We start from the raw sequence: 15,637 nt of genomic DNA, 5'->3' as shown, positions 1-15,637 counted from the left end.
CAATGTCTAGGCTCTTAAGAGGCCTGGTGCTCCACATCCAAGAAATGCCTTGCAAAGAATATGTCACCTAACATTTATCGGGCTTTACGACTTATGAATTCTCTTCAGTCCAATATTTGACAATCATACCAGTAGCTGTGATTTTCAGGATCTTCCATATGCTGGAAATTGTTCTAGGCACTCTATATTTACTCCATGCCCACAGCCACTTGAGAGGTAGGTTTTATGTTTGTTTACAATGATGGAACAAAAGCTCAGAGAGAGCCAACGGTATGCCCAAGGTCACCCATCTAGGAAATGCTGGAAGCAGGCTATTAAGCCAAGTGCATCAACACAAACTCATGCTATTTTCACTACACCATGTCGCCTCTCCGGGCTGTTGTCTTAGGGTGGTAACTAATGTTGAAATGAACCTTTAGATTGCTGGGCAGCACTTGACTACATCATTCACTCAGATGCTTGCCTAAACGGCTCAGCAAACACCGGTGACTCAGACCAAGTGAGTTTGCTTACGACTTCAGTGATGTAGAAAGAAGACTTTGAGTCACTGAAGGTACTGATATCCTCAAGTGGCCAGGAAAAATCTGCCATCAGAGCAATGAAATGGGGATATCTTACTATTCATTCATTTGACAAATTTTTACCAAGCACCTGTTATGTGCTAAGGACCAGGCTTACAATAACACACACACACACACACACACACACACACACACACACACACTAGTCCCTCCTTTATGTAGTTTAGAGTCTAGTGAAAATAGGAAACAAAAATATAAACAAATACATTTAATTACAGATCATAACAAATCCTGTAAAAAAAAAACACACTGAATGTTGATAGAGAGTTTCAGAAAAGACTGTCTTCAGAGTGGTGAGGCAAAGAAGGTCTCTTTGACAAATGACATAGAAGCTAAGATCGGAAAGATAAAGAGGAGGCCTGCATGAAAAAAGACAGGTGATGAACATTCTAGGCAGAGGAAATGGCAGGTGTTGGGAAAGACCCTGGCTTGGTCCAAGCAAAGAAAGGGTAGTGTGGTTACAGCTTAGACCCTAAGGCAGAGAATGGTGAGAGATGATGGTGAAGAGGTCAAAAGAATACTTTCATGTCTTCTCAAGGGTCAACCAACTTTCAAAATGGTGCCAAGACAAGGCAAGGGGGAAGAAAGTATTTTTAAATGGTACTGGATCATCTAGGTAGATGGGAAAAATTAATCTCAACCCTCATCTCACGCCATGTATCAAAGGAAACTTAAAATGGATCACAAACCTAAAATTTAAAGCTGAACTGTAAAATTTCTAAAAGAAACTAGGAGAAAATCTTTGAGACTTTGGGGGAGGTGAAGATTTCTTAGGACACAAAAGGCATCAATCTTAAAAGTAAAAGAATGATAAATAAGACAATCCAAATATAAACTTCTGCTCTTCAAAATATATCATTCAGAAAATAAAACTGCAAGCCACAGCATGAGAAAAAATATTACCAAGACATATATCCAACAAAGATCTTGCATCCAGAATATACAAAGAATACTTTGTTTACTCTTATAACATAGTGACAAGAAGAAAAAACTAATCATAATAAATTAGCAAAATATTTGAACAGACACATCACAACACAAGATATAGGAAAGGATAATAAGCAGATTAAAAGATTCTCAGCATCATCAGTAATTAGGAAAATGCAGAGTAAACCACAGGAATTTCAGGCCTAAAATTAAATATTGACAATAACAGTTATTGGATGTTAAACTCTTCGACTTCTGATGAGAACATAAAATCATACAACCACTTTGGGGGCACCTGGCTGGCTCAGTCAGTGGAGCGTGAGACTCTTCATCTCAGGGTCATGAGTTCGAGCCCCACAGCAGGGGTAGAGTTTATTTAAAGATAAACAACTTCAAAAAATCATACAACCACTTGGAAAAACAGCCTTCTAGTTTCTTACGAGCTGAACATACACTTACTATATGATCCAAGAATTCTACTCCTAGGTATTTACCCAGGAGAAATGAAGACCTGTGGCCAAAATAACCTGTAAGTAAACATTTATATCTACTTTATTCACAACTGCCAAAAACTGAAAACACCCAAATGTCCATCAGTAAATGACTGAATAAACAACTGTGGCATACCCATACCATGAGATATTATTCAACAATAAGAAAAAACAAACTGCTAATACCCACAAAAGACGTAGGTTAATCTCAGAAACAGCATGCAGAGCTAAAGAAGTCAGGCACAGGAAAGTTCGTACTGTATGATTCAATGTATATGAAGCTCTAGGAAAGACACATCTAATTCATAGCGACAAAAATCAGATGCTTGCATGCTTGGGTGGAGATAGAGGGATTGGCTGGGAAGGGACTGAAGAAACTCTCTGGGTGATGGAAATGCCCTATATCTTGACTGGAGACATGGTTACGTGGGTGTATATATACCTTTGTCAAAATTTCTCAAACTGTCCAATTAAAATGCATGCATTTTATGGAACTAAATTCTACACCAATAAACTTTATTTTACAGTAAGTTCTTTATACATTTCCACCTTGATTTTATCAAAGTATTATGAAAAATACAAAATAGTTGCAGGAATGAGGAATCACGTTCAAAGTAAGTTTAATTCACTACAAATCATTGATGGCTTAAATAAACACCTTGAATCTACATTAAAAGGTAAAATTAAAACCACTTTAATTTATAGAACCTAAGTGTGATATCACTTCCCAGAGGCAATAACCCACAGAATCCACAAATCAAGAAAATAAGTTATCTCGCAAGTGTACCTGTTCCTGAAACTCAGTCCATGCCCCAAATTGTGATCTTTTACTAGTGAAACCAGAAGCCTTCTTTCAAGTTTTCCAGATTCTTTTTTTTTCAGATTTTATTTATTTATTTGAGAGGGAGAGAGAGTGAGAGAGCACGAGTGGGGTGAGAGGCAGAGGGAGAAGCAGAGTCCCGTCTGAGCAGGGAGCTGCACTCCAGGCTCCATCCTAGGACTCCGGGATCATGACCTGAACCGAAGGCAGACACTTAACCGAGTGAGCCACCGAGGAAGCCCCAGATTCTTTTTCCTTTAGGTTCCACCATGATCGTTTCCTTTATGTAAGTAAAAGTTAATAAGTCCTTCCCTTTAAAAAAGAAGTTCTGCTCTGTGCCATTTGATCTGATTCTGTTTTTTTACTTCCACTGTCTTGTTAAAGATATGGCCATAATTATACTTGTGACTCCAAATCCATTGTGTGCCTGACTTCATGAAAAAAACCTGTTCCTGTCTGAGATGTTTGATGGCACTTTTTACCTCCTCATTCCTCAAGGTGTAAATGAAGGGATTTAGCTGAGGGGTGACCACCGTGTAGAAGACGGACACCACCTTGTCCATGCAGAAGCTGGTGTCTGCCCAAGGGTAGAGGAAGATACATGGTCCGAAGAAGAAGCCAACCACCATGAAGTGGGCTGAGCAGGTAGGCAGGGCTTTCCGGCGCCCCTCAGCTGACTGTTTTCGAAGAGAAACCAGGATGACCGTGTAAGAGGTGACCAAAGCCGGGAAACAGGTGAGGGAGACGGTTCCACTGTTAGACACAATGAGCATTCCCGTGAGGTACGCATCTGTGCATGCCAGCTTGATGACAGGGGGCACGTCGCAGAAGTAGCTATCAATAATGTTGTGGCTGCAGTAAGGTAGACGAATGGTCAGGAAGGTCTGCACCAGAGAGTGAACAGAACCCCCCAACCAGAGAGCAAACACAAGCTGTACACAGACCTGATGTTCATCACATTGGGATAGTGCAGCAGAGCACAGATGGCTCCATAACGATCATAAGCCATGATGGTCAGCAGAAAGATCTCAGCACAAGCAAACAGATGTAGAAAGAACAGCTGTGCGATGCAATTATCAAAGGAAATCATCTTTCTCTCCAAAAGCAAGCCCTCTAGCATCTTGGGCACAGTGACAGATGAGTGGCAGATGTCAATAAAGGACAGATTGCTCAGGAAGAAGTACATGGGGGTATGGATATGCAGACTAAAAACTATAGTAACTATGATGAGAGTGTTCCCCAAAAGGGTCAGTACATATGTGATGGAAAATGCTACAGAAAATAGTGCCTCCAGCACCCAGCTCTCAGTGAGTCCCAAGGAGACAAATTCAATCACTCTTGTTTGATTTAGAGCATCCATCCAATGAATTGTCAAAGGACCTTGTGGCGGGGGGGACCATGAAAGCTAATTTAGCTTTAATATTACAGGACTAGAACTCACTGAAGTGATTCTACATTCCATTATGAATTGCTTATTTATTATCAGGGCATATAAAATAGAAGAGCAACCTAATAGCGACTGTTACAATACACCCATTGTGTACCAGGAGCTGTTCCCAACATTTTATATACACATTTCTAGTAACCACAACTGCACCATGGCATAGGCATTACTATTCCTGGCTTGCAGATGAGATACATGAATCTGACAAGAATAGGTCAAGTTGCCAAAACTCTTAGCCACTAGTTGGCTGCCTTTTTTCATTTCGGTCTAACCCACAGATAACACCAAATTAATCTTCCAAAATATGACTCCCAACTAAAGTCTTTCACCATTTCACTCTTCCTATCAAATTAAATGTACATCCAAAGCCTGCGACAGACTAATACCTGTTTATTTTTCCAGTCTGGAATCCTCCTTTTTCCCCTACGTACTCCTCTCTCCAAGCAGGTTGGTTACTGCTTCTGCCATGTTACCCCCACCTTCAAGAAAACTTTGCTGGGGGCGCCTGGGTGGCACAGTCGTTAAGCCTCTGCCTTTGGCTCAGGGCGTGATCCCGGCATTCTGGGATCGAGCCCCACATCAGGCTCCTCCGCTAGGAGCCTGCTTCTTCCTCTCCCACTCCCCCTGCTTGTGTGCCCTCTCTCGCTGGCTGGCTCCATCAAATAAATAAATAAACTCTTTTTAAAAAAAAAGAAAAAGAAAAGAAAACTTTGCTGATACAATCAAATCCTATGTCTACTCCTTCATGCCTATTTTATGGTACTGAAATATTAAAAACAAAAAAACACTTCTTTCTGTCCATTACATTGAAATTTTCCTAAAAAGCAATAACTACTGGGGCACCTGGGTAGCTCAGTTGGTCATGTGTGTGAGTCTTGGTTTTGGCTCAGGTCATGATGTCAGGGTTGTGATATCAAACACAATCCCATGTCTCTCTCTCTCTCTCTCTCTCTCTCTCTCTCACATGAGTAACTAAATCTTTTCTTTAAAAAAGATCTTATTCTTCATAGTATATTATGATATTATTTACCTAGCTGCCAACCAAAACAAGTGGAGAAAGAAAACTTCTCTGAGGCTCTTAAGTTGTTGTTGTTGTTGTTGTTGTTGTTGCTTTCTAAGGGTGGTGGGACAGAGGGGCAGAGGGGGAGCGAGAGTGAGAATCTTAAGCAGACTCCACACCAGGGCAGAGCCTGATGTGGGGCTCAATCTCACAACCCTGAGCTCAAGACCTGAGCTGAGATCAAGAGTCAGATGCTTAACCCACTGAATCACCCAGGTGCCCCTTCTCTGAGGATTTTAAAGGTGAGGATGCTTTAAGGTAAGAACCAAATAGTGTCCTCTTCTCTGTGTCCAGAGAAAGACTCAAAAGCACCTCCCTCAGATATTCCAAGGATGCGGTCCTGGTGAGTTATGTCTCAGAGAGTGACACTGGATCAGGAAGCCCAGGGGAGCAGAACTCTCATGCTTCAGCTGTACTCTGCCATTTCTTCTCCAGAACAGCCCAAATCGAATCTGTATGCTGACTTTCAGAGCTCAGGAAAGACAGGCTTTCTCTGGTGGTAGTAAAGACTCCCTTGCTTCCACAAACAAGCAAAGACTGAATGACCATCTGCCAGTAGAAGAGACTCCTTCTCTCTTTGAAAGAGTGTATCTCATTCGACATTCATTCCACAAACATTTGTGAATGCCTAGCAGGCACTGTGCTAGTGATGGTATTGATCCCTTCCAACCTCAAAACTCCATAATTCTATGACTTTTTTGATGACTAGAGAGAAGGAACAGGTGCTGTGGCAAAATCTAAAAGGTGGCAAGGCATAATCCTAGACATTTTGAGGAATCATAGAGGGTGTGTGTATTTGTGGTTTCTTAGGGGTGCAGGGGTGCCTGTGCAGAAAGCAACACATTGAAAAAGTATACTGAGTCCTGAGACAGCAAAGAGGTTAAAATAATTCTCGTAAGTTAAAAGGCCTTCTACTAAATGTATAAATACTACACACTTGCGCAACATAACAGACAAGTGTTTGAGAATGGGTCTTGCTCAGTACCATGAACACACATGCATACGGGTACATACCCCACAGAAGGCATGGCAGGCAATGCAAGTGAAGAGGTGGTAAAACTCACCAATGTTCTTCAGTGACACAGGGGTGATGTAGCTAACTGTTATCATGTTCTTTCTTCCACTACTTCCATAATCCCTTCTGAAATGAAACAGAGAGAAAGCAAAATGTTTTAAAACACTATGACATTAGTACCTGGTTTTCTGTTAAAATAATTTCACTCTTAGGGCAGATGCCTGGGTGGCTCAATCAGCTGAGCATCTGCCTTCAGCTCAGGTCGTGGTCCCTGGGTCCTGGGATGGGGCCCCAAGTCAGGCTCCCTGCTCAGCGGGGTGCCTGCTTCTCCCTCTGCAGTTCCCTCTTTTTGTGTTCTCTCTCTTTCTCTCTCTCTCTGTCAAATGAACAAATAAAGTCTTTAGAAAAAAGTAGTTTCACCCTTTTAATTTGGTCTCTGGATTTTTTTCAAACTCCTTCCTTCTCTGTTAATTTTTCGTTTGTCCTTTTCAATATTTCTGCCTTCTTCTAGCCAAGTAAGGTAGAGTACTAAGCCTACTTGCCCTTTCCGCTTTGATCAGTAATTATTATGGGCACTATTAGAACTATCTTTGAACAGGTTCCAAAATCTGTTCATCAAAAGCCATTCATTTACTCAAAAAATATTTTGTATATAAGGAAAATACTCATTTTTAATTAATACAAATAAATAGCATACATTAAGAGATATAAGCGAATACTAACTTGAAGCTTAAAATTTTGCATCAAGGAAAGTAGAAAAGTGTGTTGATCATGGTAATCATGTCACAATGTACATCTTTATCAAATCACATGGCCACCTTAAATACATTCAATCTTTATTTGTCTGTTGATTACACCTCAAGAAAGATGGAGGAAAAAAGAAAATATAAAATTTTTTGAGAAGCTGTGCCAAGTAAAGCCAGTCTTCGGTTCTATTGTTGTTCTGTTGAACTAATGAACATTACTGAGTGAGGACCTATTTTGTCAGGCAATGTATCTGAAAATTTGGATTCTGGGGCACCTGGCTGGCTCAGTCAGTAGAGCATGCCACTCTTGATCTCAGAGTCCCGACTTCAAGCCCCACCTTGGGCGTGAAGCCAAATAAGTAAGTATGTAAGTAAGTAAGTAAGCACATAAGGAAAGAAAGAAAGAAAGAAAGAAAGAAAGAAAGAAAGAAAGAAAGAGAGAGAGAGGAAAGAAAGAAAGAAAGAAAGAAAGAAAGAAAGAAAGAAAGAAAGAAAAAAGAAAGAAAGAGGTCTAGTACTAATCTTAAAAACATTTGGATCCTGCTCTTTTTTATCCCTTTAACCAACTGATCTATCATAACTGTGGGTACATTTTGTGCAGATCACTTGACTTTATTTTCACAATCTGGAAAGCAGGTAAGAATTTGATCTGGTGATAGGTATTAAGGAGGGCACGTATTGCATGGTGCACTGGGTGTTATACGCAAGTAATGAATCATGGAACTTTACATCAAAAGCTAGGGATGTACTGTATAGTGACCAACATAATATAATAAAAAATTATTTTAAAAACTTTGATCCCAGGTTTTTAAGGAAATCAGCAGAAATCTTATCTACTAAGGAGTAATTGAATTAAAAGGACCAGAATCCCCACTAGATACCCATATCGGGTATATTAGTGTGTGTTTTGTATACTGAAATCCTTCATAAAGCACTGAAAGACCCTGAAACCCGTCCCTTTCTGCCCTTTGCCTTTTCCTTTCACCTTTCACCTTTCACCCAAGCTCTCTGCAATCCCCACAATAGCTTCACAGAGGAGACAGTAACAATTGTCTGGAATCCTGTTTCCAGACTCAAGACTGCAAGACTGACTCTGGCCAACATCCAGCCTGCTGGCCTGCTCTGCAGACATCAGATTGGCCAGGCCCCAAATCTCATGAGCCAATTCCTTCAAGTACTCTCTCTCCCTCCCTCAATATCTACCTTAAATAAGCAACAGTAGTCATTATTACTTTATAAAGGGGAGGCAGGAAGAGGATAGGAAAACTCAGTGTCATCAAACCAAATCGATCAACCCACTAACTCTATTAAACTCTGATTCTCTTTTAAAGGCCAAAGCAATATTCTCCAATGTAAAATCAGTCACATTACCTCACAGACTTATCTTGCTTGTTTAAAAGAGACTTCCCACTGACATCAAACACTTACTCTTGTACCTCCTCCTGATTCAACTGTCCTCTTATACCCTGTTACAGAAGCCCAGGATGGAAAATCCTAGAGCACACAATTTACACAGGGTAAATTGCAGTCTTGAAAGCTTTGGGATTTTTATCTGCCTCTGCCTGACACAGGATTTTGAAGTGATCACTGGATGACTAGAATGGAATTTGTCATCAATGAATACTCAGGGGTACTATTATGAGTTTTCCATTTAAATGAATTTCCTGTTATTAATCTCTGTCATTTAGCAATTTAATAAGTAGACAATAAAACCAGCAGCCTCCAAATATAGATAGATTTCCAAACCTTTGGCAATTAGCAGGACATCAGTTTGTTCTGCCACTGTACTAACCACTGCAACATCCACCAGAGAGCCGAAGTCCACTTACAAATGAAACCTCACCCATGAATCCTAAATGAATTGCTATCAATCCACAGGCTCCCAAAATGCCCAACAGGCAGCCTGAAACTCAATAAGTTTCCAGAAATATCTGACTCAACACCTCCTCATTTGTCTTTTCTACTGTTTCAGGAAAATTCAAAGCCAGAAATTACAATCCGTTCTTAACAGATTGTCCACATAAGATAACCTCTTTACATAAGGCAAAAATATCAAGATGTTTGTACCAGTGGGTTTTCAATCTCCCAAAAGCATCTGTGACTACCTAAATCAAAAACAATAGTAATGTATTGTGGAACTAACAACATGCAGGAATAAAACATATGAAAATAACAACCAAAAGACTAGAAAGAAGAAGACGGAAGTTGGAAAGATTCCTATATTATGCAGGCAGTGGTATAACATTATTTGACGATGTACTGCATTAAAGATGTATTCTCTAAATGCTTGACAAACAGTTAAAATAAAGTGACATGGCTAATAAGGTAATACTGGAGATGAAATAAAACATTTTCTTTAAAAGCTCAGTGACAGGCCAGTCGGTGATGGGTATTAAGGATGGCACATATTGCATGGTGCGCTGGGTGTTATACGCAAGTAATGAATATAGAACAGTACATCAAAAACTAGGGAGGTACTGTATGGTGACTAACATAACATAATAAAAAATATTATAAAAAATAATTAAAAAAAGCCCAGTGAATCCAAATGATAAATAGAAACATAAAAGAAAATGAGAATAGAAAACAAATAGCAAAATGGTAGTTTTAAACCAAACCCCATCGATAATCACATTAAATGTATATGGTCTACCTTGTTCCCAAAATAGGTAAAGAACACTTACAACTCAATAAAAAGACAACCCAACTTAAGAATAGGCAAAGGACTCTAATAGACATTGTTCTGAAGAAGATAGACAAATGGCCAGTAAACCCATGAAAAACTTTTCAACATTAGTAGCCTTCAGGGAAATGCAAAGCAAAGCCACAAGATACCACTTCACATGCTCTAGGATAACTGTAATAAAAAAGACAGAAAATGACAAGTGTCAGAAAAGATGTGGAGAAATTAGAACCCTCAATAATTATTGGTAGGAAGATAAAATGATGCAGGCATTTTGGCAAAAAAAAAAAAGGCAGCTCTTCAAAATGTTAAAGACACAAGTTATCGTAATCCAGCAGAGCCACTCCTATACTGAAGAGAGCTGAAAACATATGTTCAGACCGCCTGGGTGGCTCAGTCTGTTCAGCATCAAACTCTTGATTTTGGCTCAGGTCCTGACCTCAGGGTTTTGAGATCCAGCCCCACATCAGGCTCTGCACTGAGAATGGAGCATGCTTAAGATTCTTTCCCATACAGCCACTCTGGAAAACAATATGGAGGTTCCTCAAAAAGTTAAAAATAGACCTACCCTACAACCCACCAATTGCACTACTAGATATTTACCCAGAGGATACAAATATACTGATCCGAAGGAGCACCTGCACCCCAATGTTTATAGCAGCAATGTCCACAACAGCCAAACTATGGAGAGAGCCCAGATGTCCATTAACAAATGAATTCATAAAGATGTGGTACTGGGTGCTTGGGTGGCTCAGTCGGTTAGGTGTCTGCCTTGGGTTCAGGTCATGATCCCAGGGTCCAGGGCGGGGATGAAGCCCCACATCAGGCTCCCTGCTCAGCAGTGAGTCTGCTTCTCCTTCTCCTTCTGCCCCTCCCTCCACTCGTTCTCTCTCTCTTTTAAATAAATGAAATCTTCAGAAAATAAAATTTAAAAAAATATGTGGTGTAGATATGCAATGGAATGTTATTCAGTCGTGAAAGAAAACAAAATTGCACCATTTGCAATGACGTGGATGGAACTAGAGGGTATTAGGCTAAGTGAAATAAGTCAATCACAGAAAGACAATTCTATGATTTCACTCATATGTGGAATTCAAGAAACAAAACAGAAGATCATAGAGGAAGGAAAGGAAAAATAAAATAACATGAAATCAGAGAGGGAGACAAACCAAAGAAACTTTTAACTATAGGAAGCAAACCGAGGGTCAGTGGGGGGATGGGGTAACTGGTGATGGGCATTAAGGAGGGTACTTGATGGAATGAGCACTGGGTGTTGTATGCAACTGATGAATCACTAAACTCTACCTCTGAAACTAATATTACACTATATGTTCATTAATTGATAAACTATAAATATAATAGAAATTTATTTATAAAATAAAATAAAATTTAAAAATAAAAATAATTAAAAAAAGATTCTTCCTTACCCTCTCTGCCTCTCCCCCCCACTCATACTCTCTCTCTCAAAGAAAAAGGAAAGTATATGTCCACACAAAAATTTGTACATATTCATGGCAGCATAATTCATACGATCCAAAAAGTGGAAAAAACCAACATGTCTATCCATTGACAAATGGTTAAACCAAAGTGGTATGTCCATAAAGTGGGATACTGTTCAGTAACAAAAAGGAATGACATAGCGATACATGATACAACATGTATCCACCTCTGCAGTGAAGATGAAGAGACCGTGAGGTTTGATGATATTGAGGAGAAAAAGATATGGAGGCAGCAAATGTCCCAGGCCCTGGCGGAGTTCCATCCTTGCAGGAGAGTAAACATATGGCAGACTATAGCCATGATAGATGCTACAGGCTCCAAATCATGAAAAACAGTCTCGCATTTATGAATGGAGAAAAAGGAATTCAGATATGGAGGGGAAGGAAAAAGAAAGGAGGAAGAGGGAGATGTTGTTGATTTCATGGGTAGTAGCCAGCCAGAATGCCTTGGAATACACTCAACAGACTCTATGAAATGGTCTATGTACATCTCATCAAATTTCTCTCTGTAAACAAACACCATAGTGTTTATAGTTACCGATGTGTTTATATAGTTACAGATGTATTAAAAAAAATCTCCAGTCAAGAACCTAACTTTCCAGTATAGGAAGAGTAAAGTAAAAAGAGCAAACTAGGGGCGCCTGGGTAGTGCAGTCATTAAGCGTCTGTCTTCGGCTCAGGGCGTGATCCCAGCGTTCCGGGATCCAGACCCACATCAGGCTCCTTCACGGGGAGCCTGCTTCTTCCTCTCCCACTCCCCCTGCTTGTGTTCCCTCTCTCGCTGGCTGTCTATCTCTGTCAAACAAATAAATAAAAAATCTAAAAAAAAAAAAAAAAGCAAACTAATGTTAAAACAAGCATAAGGGGGAGAAAACAAGCATAAGGAAGGAAATAACAGAGTAAACATAAATGAAATAGTATAAAACAAGAGAGATGAGCAAACAAAACCAAAAGTTGGTTCTTTGTAAAAATCAACAAAAATGACAAACCTTTCACTAGACTGACCAAGAAGGAAGAGAGAGAACATTAAAATGATTAAATTTTGGAATGGGAGCATTACTACCCACCTTACAAAAATAAAAGGATTATAAGGGAATGTTATGAACAGCCAGCAAAGTAGGTCACCTATATGAAATGGACATATTTCTAAGAAGACACAAACTACCAAACCTGACTCAAGTGGAAACAGATAATCTGAACAGACCTGTAACAAGGGAAAAGATCAAGTGAGCAATAAAAAGAGTATATCCCAGGCTTGGAGCTCCCTGGCCAGGGCCTCACCTGACCCTCAGCACCATGGCTGCGGTGGGGGCGTCAGGGATGGCCTGGCTCTCATGGGCCTAGGGCACCAGGCCCCGCGCTCCAGGGCACTAGCTTGGCCTCCCGCAGGCGGTGGCACCAGGAGGCGGCCCAGGCGCAGGTGGCGGGTCCCCACGGGGCGGCTGGGCCACGGCGCGCCTGGAGGGCCGGGAGGTCTTGGAGTACCTGAGGAAGACGCGCTGGGTGACCAGCCGCCGCAACTCCTGCAGGCCTTGGTTGACGTGAGCACCTGCCCTTGAGCTTCATCTCACAGGGCACCTCGAGATCTTCACGCCCTCCCTCCCCCCACCCCTGCTGGGCAGCGGGAGCAGCGGCCATGGCTGGGTGCCCCAGAGCATTCCAGGCCAACCCAGGCCCGACGCCAGCAGCGACTTCTACCTGCGCTGCCCCGGCGAGAACGGATGTTTGCCCTGTCGGTGGACGCCGTGTTCCCAAGGCGCAGGGCACCACCGGATAACGGCCGCGCGTGTGCACCTCCAGGTTCCCGAGCACAAATCTCAGGATCCCGTTCACTACTCTGTCCAGTGAGAAGACGGAGAAGTAGGAGGCTCCCGGTCCCGGGTAAAGCCTGTGCAGGCCCACATCTCAGCCCTGACCATCCACATTCCAAATGCCATGGCCCCCTTCCCTCATAACCCCCCTCCCTCTCCCACTGGAACCCAGTGCTGCCAACTCCTGCCTATCCAGCCCCCGGGGAGCAGGGCGATACCAGCTGACCTCAAGTGAATGGCCGACAACTGGTAGCCAGAAAATGAAAAGGAAGCTTCTGGTGCAGACAGCCCCAAGAATGATTTAAAGCCACCTTATTCCTATGCAGAATTCATAGGACAGAAAACTATGATGGCTCCTGAGAAGCAACTTACCCTAAATGGAATTTATACTCACATCACTAAAAATTACCACTACAAGACAGTGGACAAGAGCTGGCCGAATCTAATTCGCCACAATCTCTCTCTGAATCCTTATTTCATCATAGTACCACGTTCCCTGGAAGAACCAGGCAAAAGGGCTTATTCTGGAGGATAGATCCTGCCTCTGAAAGCAAATTCATAGAGCAGGCTTTTAGGAAAAGATGGTCCATGGGCATGCCTTGCTTTAGAAACCCTCTGGGACCCCTCTTCTCCAGAAGTGGCCCAGCCTCTCCCAATCACGCTGGAATGCTGTCTGCACTCGTCAGTGGTGCCCAGACCCCCAAGAGCCTGTCAAGGGAAGTTTCACTGGCCCCCCTGGAGCCTGAGCCCAGTGCCTCACAGCCCAAACTGGCCATCATCCAGGAGGCACAGTTTGCCCAGCGTGCACCAGGCTCCCCTCTGTCTTGTCAGCCCATTTTAATGGCCGGGCAGTGGCAGCTGCCACTGACGATCGATCGATCCCATCACCTACACGGTCGCTGCTCCTGTGACCACCTCAACCTCCCAGCAGCCTGTAGTGCAGACGGCGCACGTCGCCCACCAGATCCCCACAGTGTCTGTCACCAGCATGGCAGGCCTGGCCCCGGGAAGCACGTACACTGTTGCCATCCAGGCTCTGGTCACTCAGGCGGCCGTGCTGGCCCCTCCTAAGGCAGAGCTGCAAGACAATGGCGATCACAAAGAAGTAAAAGTGAAAGGGGAAACTATTCCTGCCATTACCCATGCCACAGCAGGCGCTGCCGGCTGGATCATTCAGGAGCCACAGACCACCCCTGTCCACATGGTCACCACAGTGCAGCAGGCACCTCTAAGTCAGCACCAGCAACCAACAAAAACTGTCCCACGAAACGGGACTTGCCTGATGCCAATCCCTGCCACTGGCCGTAACCAGGTGAACAATGTGGCGAGTCCTCTGGACACAATGGCAACACGTGCATCGGTGTTGACCTCCCTGCCCACAAAGCGCCAGAATGGTGACAAGACGGAACAGCAGGAGTTGAAGCAGGTCCAGAGGAAAGACGGCGGTGACAACATCATCATCACCCTGCGTGTGGCAGCCGGCAGGGAGAAAGGTGTCCAAAACCAGCGACCAGGGCAGCTTTTCTTACTTTAATATTCAACTCCGTGGTGCCAAAAGGAGACAGCACCTCCCACTGACACTCGGAGCACGTTGTCTCGGTGGGTAGAGGGTCCTTCCATTGAACTTCACCTCAGCACTGAAAACACACAACTGAGGTGGCCTCAAAACTCCTAAAAGACAGAAGTCACACCTGAACAAAACCTCAGACAACAAAACCTGGTTCGGCAGTGTCTTCCCATCCCCAGCTCAGCTTGTCACTCTGCAGCAAGATGCTGGGACAGGCAGGGACAGTCCCTACCACCCTCCCAGGACCCTTGGGATGAGACACTAGTTCGTGGTTCACACGTGCAATTAGAATATTTTGAGGTGTACTTTCTTTACAAAATAACGGGGTCTTTGACATTTCAGATCGCTCCATTTCTACCCTGGAGATTTTGGAATTACACAGGACTTTCCCTATTTATTTCATTTGGGGAAAAGAAACTATGTAGTTCTGTTTTTGTTGTTTGTTCTCAGCCATGGAATGATTTCCTTTTGTCTTCCCTGTTACCGTTCAGATGGAGCTACTTGATGACATCTGTAGGTTTTCTGTGTTAGAGCAGATACCAGATGCATCTAGGATGGACAGACAGGCTGGACAGATGGACCCCCACGCTGGGCCCCATGTTAACCATGACTGAAAGAACTGCTGGACTCAGGAAGCTGCTCTTAACTGGTTCTCTTTCCTGCTACATTTTGCTGGTTGTTCCTCTGTGTTGACTTTGTTCCTTTGTGTTGACTTCATAAAATAAAACAAGCCTCCTAAATAATACTACTAATAATATATTTTTAAAGTATATCCCAGAAAGAAAAACACAGACCCAGATGCCTTCACAGTACATTATACTAAACACTTAAAGAATCAATTCCAATCCCGCACAAACTCTTCTAAAAAGCAAAACAGAAGGTAATGCTTTCCATCTTAATGATTATGAATCCCGAGGACACTCATGATACTGCCCAAAACTAATTCTCCTAAAACTTCACAGGCTCTTCCTCTTTATTCTCCTTCCCCGACTT

General features: G+C 42.6%; 1 protein-coding gene and 1 pseudogene across 1 annotated transcript; one reads left to right on the top strand and one right to left on the bottom strand.

Annotated features, from left to right (window-relative positions):
• Positions 1-3,133: 3,133 nt before the first annotated feature.
• On the bottom strand, positions 3,134-4,179 carry LOC113249206 (olfactory receptor 1509-like). The gene is given in 2 exon segments (XM_048212466.1): positions 3,134-3,768; positions 3,771-4,179. Coding segments are annotated over 2 exon segments (1,044 nt in total).
• A 7,161-nt stretch (positions 4,180-11,340) lies between these two features.
• LOC113249208 (forkhead box protein K2-like) lies at positions 11,341-14,611 on the top strand (annotated as a pseudogene).
• The last annotated feature ends 1,026 nt before the right edge of the window (positions 14,612-15,637 follow it).

Source organism: Ursus arctos, unplaced genomic scaffold, assembly GCF_023065955.2.
Source record: "Ursus arctos isolate Adak ecotype North America unplaced genomic scaffold, UrsArc2.0 scaffold_6, whole genome shotgun sequence".
Taxonomy (NCBI): domain Eukaryota; kingdom Metazoa; phylum Chordata; class Mammalia; order Carnivora; family Ursidae; genus Ursus; species Ursus arctos.
Note: the sequence above shows the minus strand (reverse complement) of the source record. Positions and strands in the feature narration are given on the sequence as shown.